This window comes from Sander lucioperca, chromosome 1 (genome assembly GCF_008315115.2).
Source record: "Sander lucioperca isolate FBNREF2018 chromosome 1, SLUC_FBN_1.2, whole genome shotgun sequence".
In the NCBI taxonomy this organism is placed as follows: domain Eukaryota; kingdom Metazoa; phylum Chordata; class Actinopteri; order Perciformes; family Percidae; genus Sander; species Sander lucioperca.
In genome coordinates, this window is record NC_050173.1 from 48633877 (window position 1) to 48649169 (window position 15293).

Here is a 15293-nt window from a genome sequence, read left to right on the forward strand (position 1 = left end):
ATTTGTCCAGAATAACACGTTCCACGTATATCTGTCTATTAGACCTTTGAGGCTAATGTTACAAATCAGTGAGCAGGACTAATGCATGATGATATTGGATTCATGCTGTATGTAACTGACTGTTCGCTTAGCCCTGCCCCCTTTAGTTACTGTTGCTATGCCTGTCAGGCTTTCCGTTCTTGCATGGGACATATGCAGTTAACAATATTAATAGTCGCAATTTTACTTGAAATTTTAAGATTTTTTTCAAAACCTAGAGAATCAAGAGAGTCCTTGACTTCAGACAAAGGTGGACAAAAGCATGTTCTCAATTCTAGCTGGTGACCATAGATTTATCCCCCCTGAAATGACAATGTTGCAAGTATATTTTTTTGTGGCTAGGTACTGTGACTGTGACAGTTGGTCAAAAACTCTGTCTGCCTGACTCATTTTGAAAGGAGAACCCTGTATGAGTCTTGAATCCTCCAACTCAGATATGCAACGTAGCTTTGGAAACAACGCTACGTAAGCATTACTAGACAGTAAGCTAGTTAGCCAAGTCTGCTAACATTTGCAGATTACGTTATAACGGATAAACACAGTTTTATTAATTCCGTACACTTGTGTTTTTTTGGTTTTGGAAAGTCTAAAAACATGAGGAGAAATCCAAAGATTGACAGGCCTGACATGAGTGGTTACAGTTGCTAAGCTATGATCGGACATTTGCAAACTGTCAATTACCTTTGTAAAATGTTTATTTAACTTCTTATCTGGTCATTGTATCTTTAAAAAGTTTCTGAAGTGATAGAAAATGTATTGACAACCATAATCAAATATTCATTTAAGTAATTTATCGAGCAAAAGTGCCATTGTTAGCTTTTTAAACTAAAGAATTTTGCTGCTTTTAGATGACTCTTTGGGGAATTGAATGGGGAATAATGTGGTCATTTGTCAGTATTCTATTACATTGGATAGAGTTTTCAGATTAACTGATTAATTACAAAATAGCCAACAGATTATCAGCAATAACAGTAATTGTTACCTGCAGCACTAGTTAGTTGTAAGAAAATGAATGCAACGTTTCTGGTTGTACTCATAGAGTCTGCCCAGGTCCTTTGATGACCACTTCATTTCCCAGTGGCTCGGCTGGAATTTGTTGAAGACAATTGTTTGAAGTTATATACTTTGTAGCAGTTCCTAATGAATTAGCATGCAGGTTGTGTGTTTGCCTCTTCTTGCTCCACATATCCACCTCCATCACTTCTTCTGTCAGAGAAAAAGTGTGTGAGCAGGGCCATCCCTCTGCACCTGTCGACACTGATAAGCAGATGGGGAGATAATTACGAAGGGATGATTGTTAAGGAGATAATTGTAGTTTCCATACCCCCTGACAGGAGTTGGTCTGGGCTGGGTTTCTGACCTGCTGCCCAGGTAAGCATTTATTCAGCAGGCAATTGGAAACGTAGCGAGAAACAGCGAGGAGGAGAGACAATGGTCTGGCGTGAAAGGGTTAGAGAGTGAGACACAGAAAGAGAGAGATGTGTTCAGAGCTGAGGGGAGTGCTCTCACACCCTCGATTACCCATTTAATGAGGCGATGCAGTGCCATTGTTTTATTACTTAGAGGAAATAGGAGGGATCTAGATTTCGCCGTGTGGTCTCTGTGTTTCCCATTGCTAGGCTGGCATCTGTTCCCTTTGTTCGCAGCAGTCTCCCTATCATCTCCTCTCACAGACACTAATGCTTCTGTTTCTTCCTCTCCAGAAACCATCTTTGCCTTCTGTCCACCCTCACCTACATTTTCAAGACACGCTTGCTTTTTGGCTCATCCTTATTAACCTTCCATTACCCCCATTTTGACTAATGTAATCTCTCATGAGGATCCAACGCTTCCTGGCATTAATCTAAGATCTGTTTGGCTGGTCAACTGTTCTGATCACCGATGTTCCCAGCGGTGGAAGCTTAAGAGTTTAGAGTCTTCCTGCCCACCTTCTTTTTCTATTTTCTTCACTTTTTCTTCTTTCTATCTTCACTTCAACTCCTTGTCGGCCTTTTCCTCCCTTTTCTCTATTATTGTCTCTCTCTTTTGCCACACACAGTGATAACATAAACACAATTTTATTGCCCGGCCTTGCACAGACAGTAAATCTCCCCTAAACCTAAAGAGCTAAAGCTGTTTATACTGGGTAATAGCGAGCGCACCTCTCTGGAGCACAACACTCCATGGGGCATATAGATACTCTATATAGAGAGGTAGAAAGGCAGAGAAGCAAAACCCACCCCGTCCTAAAAACCTGTTTTGCATTACATGAGTATACATGGATGAAATCATCTCTTTGCATTACTTTGACACATGATCACAGAATAAATCATTTTCTCCAGAATAGATTTCAAGTCATTCGTAGGAGATCCCGGAGAAAACTGTCCTCGCAGTAAAACCCTCCTACTCAGTCTTGTCTGGAGACATTAATGCAGATCCACGTTGGTGCTGCGTTTAGTTTGTCTATGAATAAATGCTGCATCTCCTCAAGACCCAAGTAATGTCCCTGTGTCATGCTTCACAGTCACTAGATGGGGGTTAGACCCGACGTGAGCATCAATGCCGGCAAAACAAAGTCTCCCCTGTGCTTCCCAACCACAGTCTCGTTTTTCAATTCAATAGCTAAATGAAGATGTTATTCATATTAATTCATGCATCAATTCATCTAATTTCATCATAACACATAGGCCTGGCCTACATAAAAGAGCAGTTTATAAGTTTACTGTATCCAATGTGTTGATCATACTATAGAATGATTTATTGTGTGTGTACAGGGAATAATACAAAAGATAAGGAACTTTTTTTAAACCCAGACTGAATTTTTTTTGAGGGGAGTGCAGGGAGCATGTGCTGGTCCTGAATCATGCATGCACATGTGCTTATGTGTGAATTGGATCGCGACTCTCATTAAGGTAGCTGATTAGCTCTCCGGAAGATGGATGGGACCAGAGGGACCACAACATGCTCTCTGTTTTTATTACACACATTATCTGACATTTATTAGCCATGGGTGGCTGAGTGGAGGATGATTGTGTGCGTCTTCCAGTGTATGGTGTCAGATGTTTTTCTCTCACCTCAAAGTGCTCTGTGATTGATTGAGCAACCCTTAACCCTTGTCGAGGTGGTGTATATTACTGCCTGATGTGACACCAACTTCCCTTCTCCTGTCATCCCTTTAATCTTTCAAAAGGATACCTTAAACTAAATATGGAAAACATAGTATAGTGTACCCTGTGAATATGGGTCTTAGCAGCTAAGTAAAGGGACTCTATGCCATCCAAAATTGAAACCTGTTTTCATACCTGGACTAGTTTTTCTTTATATATATATATATATATATATATATATATATATATATATATATATATATATATATGAGTATTTTGGCGGAGTGTTTCATGCCTTTATTCGAAAGCTGACAGTATACAGATCACAGAAATGAGGGGAGAGAGAGAGAAGGGGAATGAAATGCAGCATTGATCCCCAAACATACACGATCCAGAGACCTTCCGTTTACTGTCAGCACCATAACCCCTAGGCCCACACCTGCAATCTGCTTTTTTAGCACTAAACCTACACTAAACCATAACCTGCTGGTGATGCTACAGGAAATGTCAGATGATCACCAAAGTCAGTGAGATTCATCGGCTGGCCTCCATGAATGTCTCTACACAATGTCATGGCAATCCGTCTGATAGATTCAGTCTGGACCACAGTGTTGGAGCGACCAGCAAACCAGCATTGCCATCCCCATGATCAAAATTGTTCTAGCCTTTTGTTGTTTAGCCATGCTAGCGGCATGCTAACATGGCTAAGGGACTGTTTGGTATTTATGGAATGGACCACCGGAGGAAAATAGGGGAGGGTCATGTCTTTTTATTCTTTGTTGAAGGGAGGGTCATCCAATTTGTTTTAGTCTAGGGGGGAGGGACACCCAACTTTTGTATTCATCAGAACAGCAACATTTCAAAGTGGCTTGTTTGATGCATATTTATCCACGTAGCTCCATGTAGCTCTCTCAGTCTCGGCCCCTATCGCTAGCAGATGGTCCCTCCCTGTTTAGTCAGCCAGACAATTTGAACTGTAGCTTTAGAGACCGTGGGATTTCCCAAACTGAATAAATCCCGCTCGCATATATAAACACAAAACTGCTTTGCTAGCTCGTGTAACTAAGACATCTGCTGAAAAAATAATTTTATTCATTAGCATGATTGCTGTACTATTTAGTTAAAAAACACCCAAAACACCGTACGAAAACATAACGGACCAGACGCAAGCTTTTATTTTGAAAAGTCAAAGCTTGCGGACAGCACCAAGCCGGGAGGGCATGAGACAGGAGGTCTCCAGGCTGCAGCCATACCCGACTCAAATATCCTTTTGGTCCCGGTGGTATTATATATATATATATATATATATATATATATATATATATATATATATATATATATTATATGCGATTAATCGCATATTTTATCACATGATTAAAATTCTATTATTTTGCATTTCAGAACAGTTTTTAATTACATATTAACAATCAAAAGCAATTTTTACCAGAGTATCTTGATTGGGAATCAAATGAATGCAAAGAAAGTTACTTTATGAACTTGATTTTAAGATTTGTAATTATTTATTTACTGTAAACAAAAGAAAAATGTGTGAATCTGTCATTATTGCACAATTCCTCCAAGTACCTAACTAAAAAACTAACAATCCCTATCCTTACCAGAGTCAATATAGTGTTTAGTAACTCCTAAATAATGTTGATTCCACACTGACGTCCAGTGATCACCGGTTAATGAGCAGCTCATTTCTGCACAAGTCTGTGTTAACACAGCCCATCTCCACTCTTACCCGGCGACAGAGAAACAGGCTGGATAGTCCGGTACACTGTTGTTTCCACAACAACAAAAACACAGCAGTCTCTGAACTTGCGTTGGGAGTTTCGTTGAAGTTGGATGTAGTCCAGTTTTTGTCTAATGAGCGGACACTTGCAAGCAGGATTGATGGAACAGGTGGCGTTAGCTTTCCACCTAGCTAGGTTATACTCCAGCCCCCGTTCGCGTTTCACCGCTGAGGATGTCCCCCCGTGATCGCCCGCTGTCCGCTACGGCCGCTGCAGCTGCTCGCTCCGGCCACCGCTGCTGCCCGCTTCGAGGTGGTCTAGCATCACGTTAACTGTACTACTATGCTTAGCTCCATAGGTGGTAGCTCAAGCTTGACGTGCTTCGGTGATATTTTAATTCGGCTTTACACAATGTGCATATGGCTTTCGACTTGTTTACGAGCCGTCCGGGAGTTTTGGAAAATAAAAAGCGCCATTCGGGATTTCATTGCTGCTGTGTTTCTCCATCATGCTGCAGCCTGCAGCAGCAGGATGTGTTAGGAGGAAGTGGCAGCTTGATGATAAGTAACGGTGCTGCAAAGGGTCAAAATAGTAGCCTGTTAGGCACGACGCAAAGCCGAGTGAAGTGTAAAATAAATTAATAAATGCCGGTATGCGATTAATGCAATTAAAAAAAATTAATCGCATCGCGTCGGCCCTTAATCGCATCGCGATTAACGCGTTAACGCTGACAGCCCTAATATATATATATATATATATATATATATATATATATATATATATATATATATATATATATATATATATATATATAAACGACAGCCTTTTCAAGGCATTTGAGAAGGAAGGAGTTGTAGCCTGCAAGCTCCCAAATTGACGCTTGTCTGAGAAATGGAGTTTTGGATAATTTTCAGCTTCGGCAGCTTTACCGATATGCTAAAATATACAATGACTGAGGAAGCCTAGTGACGAGTCCATAGCAACCAGTGTTTACTAGATAAGTAACTTAGTATTTGAAGTAATGCAGGAAGTGTGCATTTAGTTTCCATGCTTATTGTGTTTCCACAACAATATTAGTGAGTAAATCTACTGAAATGGTCACCATCTTGGTGGAGTGTGATGTGTAAGATGAGAATGCAGAGGTTTAGTCAGGTATGTCACGGCTGTAAAAAAACGGTGGCTATCTGTATGTCTTTGCCAAGCGCAAACCAGTACAGAAGACATCAATAAATAGTTGAGGAGGGTCATCCCTTGTTTCCATATCATTTTGGAGGGTCATCCAAAATGTATTGCTGGTGTAGGGAGGGTCAGGTCTATTTTGACTAAAGATCCCAAAACTCCTCCGGTGGCCCCTGAAATAAATAACGAACAGTCCCTAAACAACAAAAAACTAGAACAATTTTGTTCTAAATGCTCTGGTTCCAGCCTCTCAGATGTGAGGATATGCTGTTTTCCTCTTGTTTATATCATGATGATTATATCTCTAGCTTTTGGATTGATGGTTGGAAAAATGATGGATGATGGAAAATAATAGATAGTTGCAGCCCTATGATACAGTGTCCTTGCTTGTCTTTGGTTTGTCCTATTTTACGACCAGTTTTGACTGAAAAAGAAAACAGATTTGACCTCCTCAGGCATCAGTCTGAAATCTGCAGTCTTGTGGTGTAAAGGTGATATTGGATGGACAGAATAATACCGGGTGTAGGAGTAGGATTGAGACTGAATGAAGGTGGGGTGTGACTCTGGGACTCAATCTGGCAGGGTTATGCTGAGGTGGAGGAAACCTGGGCTGGATTCAGCTGCTCACTCTTCCATCCCACGGTCTTTGTCCGGCGATGCCCAGAGGGGACATTTTTGAGTTTCACAGTACAAAATACACAGAATAGACAATTGTATATAGTTGATCAGTTGATAAGATGAGCCACTTAAATTGGATGTCCTATGTCACTCCTCAGTAGTGAGGATCTATTTTATTTTTTTAAAGGACCTTTTTGGATGGCTGAACAAGAACCCTCCAATCAGAACGTTCCCTCCAGCTGAACCTAGCTTTCTGCTGCTGTGAAATTCCTTTTCTACTGCTGACCTTAATGTTGCACAGGATAATGGCATGCAAGTCCCATGGGAGGGAAATAGTAGAAGCCCTGTGTTCCTGCTGTGTGTTTGTGGAGGCGTATAATGTATATAACATCCATATCAGAATTTGTGGTTTGCATGCGGTCACAGTAAACCAGTCCACAGTACATGTGTTTACTGAACCAACATGCTGGAGAACGTACCTCATATTGATTCTTGCAAACCTGGTTTTGGCTCTCCCCAAAAAATACATTTAAAAAAATATTTTGTGACTGCAGCCGGTACAATTCAATTCAACTTCATTGATTTTTTTTGACATATCAAGCAATGCAGAGCTATTGAAAAAAAAGAATCACACACACCCACACAAAGGAGCTGCTCTGCAATACCACAGTCCTACACACAGGTCGGTGTGTAGCTCCAGTGGAGCAGCCTGGAGGCGGGTGCCATGCACGAGGGCACCTTGACACCTTTGACTCATGCAGTTTGCAATGAAAAAAGAACCTGTATTTACATATAGTACTTATAGTGCCCATTCAAATTGTCTTACTTTGACATCTGGATATTTCCCTTTCAACAACTTGAAAAAATCAGTTGCAACTGTCACTAACACGCCCTCTTTGTGCAGCCGGCACAGACACGTCTGTCATTTGATATTTGGCTCATGCTAAGCAGAGGAACAGCTGCAGGGCACAGGAAACAGAGAACAGGGAAGACAGTAGCTATGTGAGTTGTTTCTGACAGCTCCTCCTGTTGTGCCAGTATCAGTCCCTTTAGGATTGGAGTTTTTTCTCTCTTTCCTGCAGCCCAAAACTCTTTGACCACACTAAATGCAAATCAACTTATTGTTCATTCATAGGGAAAATTTTGCTTCACTGCATCATCTGTATGCTGAAGAGTTTTGTTGACTTTTGGAAAACATTATGGTTTGTTTTGAGTGTAACTAAAAATGTGATGTTGTGGAAATGTGCTTTCATTATTTCAGAAATTATCTGAGGATTTTGCAAAGCCAAGTCTGTTTTGCAGATTTGCTAATTCCTTGAGGGGAAACCTAATTATGACAAAATGTCCAAACACTCACAATTCCCACTTCATCTTCCAACAGTCCTTTAGCAGCTCTGAGCTATTGTAATCCTTGCCAGAGAAACAGACCGTTGCCTGGGCAACCTCAGTTCTGCCGCCATGGCAGCTGTAACTGTGGCGAGGAGACATGGAGTGCCAGGGTGGACAGGTGTTGCTGGGGTCTTACAGATCACTTTAGGTCTCTCAGCCCTGCCGCCGATGTCGTTACACATGTGGAGCAACGCTAACTAGCCCCTCACACACAGACACACTCAATACGCCGCTCCTGTACACTGCTATCAGAACAAAACCCGAGACTGCTGAGTTACACTAATGTTCTGTGTCATGCTCTTGTCGAATTAGACAAGCACATGGTTCTCTTGCCAGCTCAGAGCAGGAGGTCCATGCCACCAGGCTGCACGTTTTTTGTCAGACACACATACTGTAGGTATGAGAAATGACTCACATTCAGTGAAACATGGTAACCTGCTGCAGGGTAGAGTAATGGGACACTGCACAAAAAGTCAAACAAGCTCTCATTACCTTTCATCCAGGCAGAACATGGAGGCCACGGCTAAAATTGGTCCTAGAAAATTGTAAGGGGAAATATAATGTGTGCTCATGGAAAGAAATAGCTGAGAGAGTGTCGATTTAATAGCAACAGCGTGTGCAGACCATGAAGGAAAGATAGTTCTGTTACTGAGTCAGTGTGGCGAGGCTCAAAATGTCTATTTCAGGGCTTGCTTTAAGTAGGGTGAGTCACCAGGCTTTTGGAGCACTAGAGACTGTGTGTGTGTGTGTGTGTGTGTGTATGTGGTACCGCTGAATTTCTTACTCTCCCTACATCTCCGTCACACACACGCAAACACGTGGCTGCCCGGCGGGTGCAGGTCTGTGACGGGTTAGGCGTTTTGGGTATGGGCCATCCTCTCTCTATCTTGCCCTCAGCTCCTAGCAGCGAGCTGGCCCTCGTGCGGGGACAGGCAGCGGCTTCAATCTGTTTGGTAAATACTGAGATAAGTAAGGCCCACCCATCACCATCGCAGAAAATAGCCCAGGCCATACCTGCGAGTGCAAAGATAGCACACTATGCTGAAAGCATGGAGACATACCTTCCAAAAAGAAAACTGTGAACATAAATTAGCTATTTTGAGATGTTATAGGGTGTAAAGGAAGCCAGAGTGACAAACAGACAATGGGAGAAAGAGACTGAGGGAGAAAAGCAAATGAGAGCTGCAAACGCCTCCTGCTGCCAGTAAAATGTCAATGGAACCCTGGGGATGCATTGATTAACCTCTCTACTCCTAATCTGCCTTCACCTTTTGCATCTCTCACTGAAGGCAAACACACAGACTGGTGGAATACAGATAGACAAACTGGCCAGATCTGCATAAACATGCCAAAGAGCAGTTGAATGGACACAAGGGAAAAAGCTATTAGAGCTATTTACAAAAGCACCGTGTGATGACTCAGGTTTTAATTAAAAGAGTTAACAAATTGTGAGCAATGACAGACAATGATCTCTTTTACTTTCTCTTCAGTTTTGTTATTTAAAAAAAAATCAGAGATAGTTTCTTTTTATACATTTGTTTATTAATGTAGATTATAGACAACAAGGAAAACAAAACCACAATAAAAACGTCCACACTCCCTAGAATTCAATTTAGTTCAATTCAGTTTAGCTTGTTCAGTTCATTCAAAAATGAAATACAATGCGGCAACTAACGACTATTTCCATTATCAATTAATTGATCCATTTTTTGGTCTATGAAGCATCATGAAATTGTGAAATTGAACAGCATCATTTTCCAAGGGGATGCCTTTTTTCTGTTTGACCAAAGTCCAAAACTCAAAAATGTTTAATTCACTGTTATGTAAGAGCAGCAAATCCTCACATTGGAGAAGCTGGAATTGACTGTTTAATTGGTTATTGGACTAATCATTTTAACTTCAACTAAATACGTTTTTGTCTCTCCCACATGAGGAAATGTGTAGAATGTAGGTGTCATGCACAAGAGACAAAACAGATCAGATAATCAGATTTTCTCTTGCATTGTGCAGAGTGTGAATTGGTTTATCCAGTTAAATCTACTGTATGTTGTGGTGAAAATCCTACAATCCATATAAAATTATAATTTAGTTTTTTATTTTCAGTTATAAAGGAGTTTTTCTCGGTTTAACTCAAATATTCCATAATCCTCTAATGAGTCCAAATACTAAATTTCTTCCTGTTTTCGCTTTTCTCTTTGGCAGTTTGCTCCCAGTTCTCCAAAGGTGTGTATGCCATCATCGGCCTGTATGACAGGAAGACGGTCAACATGCTCATGTCCTTCTGCGGAGCGCTGCACGTCTGCTTCGTCACGCCGTCATTCCCCATCGAGACGGCCAACCAGTTTGTCATCCAGCTGAGGCCCGAGCTCCAGGACGCTCTAGTGGGAGTGATCGACCACTACGGATGGAACAAGTTTGTCTATATGTACAGTTCTGACTCAGGTAGGAAACTTAGAACTCATTTATTTAATTTATCATCATGCTAAATATTTGGCCTAATCATTTTAAGTGGACAGCTTTATGTTTAATAAACACATACCTTTAGTTCATTATAAAAATATGCGACTTTGAAGTGGGCTTAGCCATTTGGAGTATACATGTAGCTTAACCAGAACTGCCTTCTTTCACCTCAAAAACATTGCCTGTCTCCACCCATCACTCACCTTCTCTACTGCCGAAACTTTGATTCACGCCTTCATCACATCCAGAATTGATTACTGCAACAGCATCCTCTATGGTTCATCTGCAAAAGCCTTAAATAAACTCCAATACATCCAAAACCCTGCTGGCCGTCTCCTCACACACACCCGTTCCCGTGATAACATCACTCCTGTCCTCCAGAACCTCCACTGGCTCCCTGTTCCCCAATGCATCCAGTTTAAAGTCCTCCTCCTCACCCACAAAGCCCTCCATAACCAGGCTTCCCCCCCCCCCCCACTATATAAATAAAATGTATTATTAATATTATTATTATTCTCTAAAATATTTCATATAAAGGTGATACATATCTTAAATACGATATGTTATCATCCTCATTCATGATTTCTTCTGAAAAGCAATTTAACTACATGCTCATGAATACAGTCAGAGGCAAAACCAGGCATTAAACCAACCACCATTAGTCGTCTTCATATTGCCATGGCGACAGCAATTGGGTCGTAGCCATTGTACAGCAATGAGCAGCCATCAGAACATTTATTTCAGACAAAGACGGAGAACACAGAAAAGAAACATTGACCTGCAGATAAATCACACAATGGAACAAAGATAAAGGTTTTCATTGAGCGGTCCCCAACAGTGTTGCAACAGTCCCTCAGTCAGTAGCATGCCAAAAGAAAACACAAAGAACAACAAAAACACAATTTAAACATCTTCATAACATTCCTGCAGAAATAATGCAGCACACTTGTCAGACTAGCTATACCCTTCCCACAATGCCATCCCATCTGTCCCAGGTGTTGTGGGTTTTGGAGCATGACTATGAAGGGTGTATTTTGTGTGCGTGTGCCAAAAAGCATGCATGCTTTGTATACGTGTGTGCATTTTGCACATGCAAATTATTGCAACTTTTCTCTGCTCGTGTTTGTAACTTGTGTGTGAGAAACATAAGCAGGCTTAAGTCAGCTTTAAAAGACAGATGCCATCATGTCACTCTGCAAAGCACACTATCAAGCAGTGCACGGGGAGATTTCACAGTGGCCTCTAGCCCTATTCATTCATGATGGCCATAGCACCACACACGTCCCACAGATTTATTTATCTTCTGTGATCCCTTCATTACCAACTCACAAACTGCTGGGTAGTGTGTGTGTGTGTGTGTGTGTGTGTGTGTGTGTGTGTGTCTGTGTGCAGGGTCGCCCCCGTATGATTGAGTGGTGGGATGGAGCCAGTAGAATCCATATCAGTAGTCCTCTGTTGCCTGGATACTACGCTGTAGTCACCCTTCCTACAGGGTTATTTTAAGCCTTTAAGAAAAATCCTATTAAGTTGCAAGGAATTTATTTTATGTGTGTGTGTGTGTGTGTGTGTGTGTGCTTTTTCAAAATATTTGATCAAAGTATCTTTTTTTTTAGCACTTTTAGGTGAAATTTCCTATAAAAAGGTTAAAAGCCCTCTAATGTCTAGTCTAATATATTTGTATTATATTGTACTTTTTCAGTGTTTTAATCCATTATGTGAAGTGGTCAAGGACATACAAATATACAATATGCAGTGTCAATTTTCTAAAACTTCAGGAGCTTTAACATTTTTCCCCTTTTTTCTAATAACATCTATCTTGCTGTCTTACAGCATCCGCTAATAAACGTGCCTCTCGTTTTTTATTTTCAAAAGCCAAGAACGGGATAACAAATTTGATAGCCCATTAAAACTCTCATAAACAATACTCAGGAAATGTTTTTCCCAAAGCGTTATTTTCTCTACTCTTGATTGCCTGGTGCCCAGGTCTCCGTGTATTGCCTCTGGCCAAACGGATGCTTATGACAGCCAGATTCCATTATGATATTATTCTCTTTCAGGGATGCCTTTGGAGAACCATTTTTACTTTGGCCAGTCTTACGAGCCTCCCCGCCAGACTGGCTCTGATTTATAGGAGTGCATCAGCCACATAGCTACATTTGAAAAGGCGAGAGGATATTCAATGCACAAAGTGAGACAAAAAAGGGAAAAAAGCAGGGATGAATAATAGATGGAAGATAAGAAAAGGTCTAGCCACACTGGTGACATTGAAGGAAAGTTGACTCCAGGTCGTTCCGTAATACATTACAGTACAGAACATCAACATGAAGCGTTAATGAATAATGCAGTAATTAACTCATCTTGCTCAAGTGCTGGAATATAATGTACATAATGCATAACCAGATGAACAAATAAATAAACACATCAATACCTTAGAAAGAAGTAAGACCATTGAAAAAGACAGAATGAAAAGATAAAACAAAGTGAACTGCTTCAGTGGGAAATAATGTGCTGGCTCACATTATGTTGCATGGTGCTGTCCATGGTGCTGAAATCTTTACTGGCACTGGGACTCCATTCAAAAACAGTTGTCCACTCTCCTCAGGACCCAGTGGCCTTATTCACAGCCATGGTTAAGTGCCCCCTGTGTTCCCATGCCTATCATCAGTTTCACAGCTACTACTGAATATGTCAGCACCAAGGGCTACAATTATTCACAGTGAATGGATAGAGACACAATGAAATGTGTTATACGTACCCATGTACATTTTTACACATCATTTTTTTGTGCGTCTATAATGTATTTACATTGTACTGTACTGTGGTCATATGTGGAGGTGAAACAGCATTCACCTTTTCGTTTCTTAATGACCTGATGTCAAATAGCCAGTGTGAATTGCCTGGAGAGCAGCTGGTGTGCATTTTAATAAGGCCAGGCAATCATCTTTCAGAGGCTGTGACTGCCTTTCCCATTCTACTTTTGACAGGGTCTGTGTTGCTGTTGTTGTGGATAAGCCATATTTACATTTGCTCAATATGCATACAATGCCTGTATGAACATGAACAAGCATGGAGGATATACAAAACACATTATGTATAGGCCCATGGTGACTCTAACGGCGTTTACCGGCTTAGTGTTGGAAAAAACAAATACAGCTTCATCATGTGTTAGTTTACATTTTCTAAATTTTGTAATTGCTATAATTTATTTGGGTAATGTCTACCAGTCTGCTGCGGGGGAAATTACTTTATTTACTCTGCGGAACAACTGTGGCTGGCAGTGCGAAAGGAATCTGATTGGTCTACAGCCAGCAGCAAAGGAGTACAACAGTGAGTCAGACTGTAAATCAGAGCTCTAGATCAATGTGTTCTCTAATTGCCATTTATTTCCTGTCTTAGCATGAGCCTTTAGCTCATTGGTTGTTCTACTTCTGGCTCCATGATGCTCAAGTGTCTCTGCAGCGTAATGGTGACAGTGTAATTGAGTAATGCCACCTGTAATTGGTGCTCAGTGGACGTAAAGCAGGCTGTGAGTGTGTCCCCTGCGACGATATTTGTTAGTGTGAAAGTAGTGATTATTTAGCCTGGTGCTGTACAAACTGGAAAAGCACACCTGTACAAGTCAGAGTGCTTAATGGACTGTCCCACTCGTTATACTTCATCACTGAAGCTACAGGGGAGATTCTGATGGATAAGCTTATCAGGAGCAGTTTGGTTTTTCTGCACAGCTTCTGTTTTGTTCCCACATGTTTTAATTTATTATTCAGCTCATAATATAACTACACACTGCATAAGATTAGCCTGCACATAATGTATGTCTCATGCTGCCGACACTTATGGATCGCTCTCGGTCATTCATCGCTTCATTCATCTTGGATGTCTTTGGGGAACTTTTTCTGTAAATGCCTACACAGTTTCTATTTTCCATTTCAGTCAGAACTTACTTCCTGCAATTAGAGTTGTACCTTTCTCCACACTTCTGTCTAGGCTTGTCAGTGCTACAGAAGGTTCTGGACACAGCAGCGGAGAGGAACTGGCTGGTGACCTCGGTCAATGTGGAGACCATGACGGAGGCCTCTTTCTTGAAAGTGTTCCAGGATTTGGACAAGAGGAAGGAGGGCCAGATTATCATCGATTGTGAGACTGAGAGGCTCACTGGCATCCTTAAAAAGGTAAAGAACTTTTCTCTGTTTTTTAAATGAGAGGGGGTTATGTAATTATGTTGCAATATATAATGCAATTTCAGCTGATAGACTGCAACCTCATAACATAAGCAAACCATACTGTATGTTTGTTCATGTGCGCCAACACAACACAAGTAGGAATTTTACATGACCAATGTATTTTCCTTTTGGACACATCAAGCTTATTATAAATGGAGTTATACGCCTGCATGTTAAGTTTTAAAAGACTACATCAGAAAAAAACATTTCAACAAATTTAAAAACACACACAAGAACAAGAATGGGCATGTTTCAATTGGATGAACAACAGAGAGAGACAGGAAGAGAAAGGTGTGGATAGAAATGGAGAGTGGGGGTTGGTTGGCGGTCTGCTGTAGTGTTTAGTCTCCTGGAGCATCAAGGACAGGGGAGATAAATAAAGCAGCATTGGCATTTGTAGTCGGCGGTTCCTTTGTGATAGGATCATCGCTTACTCAGCTCTGCGCGGTTGAAAGAAAAAGGCATCACAATTGACTGTTCGTTAAACCCTGTCCCCCACAGCTTAGAAACCATAACTAGGCATGACAGGTGTGTCAAGCTTTGGATAACAGAGTCATCTTCTGGTG

General features: G+C 41.1%; 1 protein-coding gene across 1 annotated transcript in view; it reads left to right on the forward strand.

The window, feature by feature from the left end:
• The window catches only part of gria1a (glutamate receptor, ionotropic, AMPA 1a), a 79589-nt gene that overhangs the window by 10195 nt on the left and 54101 nt on the right, over positions 1 to 15293 (forward strand). Inside the window, 2 exon segments of the mRNA XM_031302518.2 lie at positions 10250 to 10489; positions 14492 to 14676. Of these exon segments, the coding sequence (XP_031158378.1) occupies positions 10250 to 10489; positions 14492 to 14676 (425 nt within the window).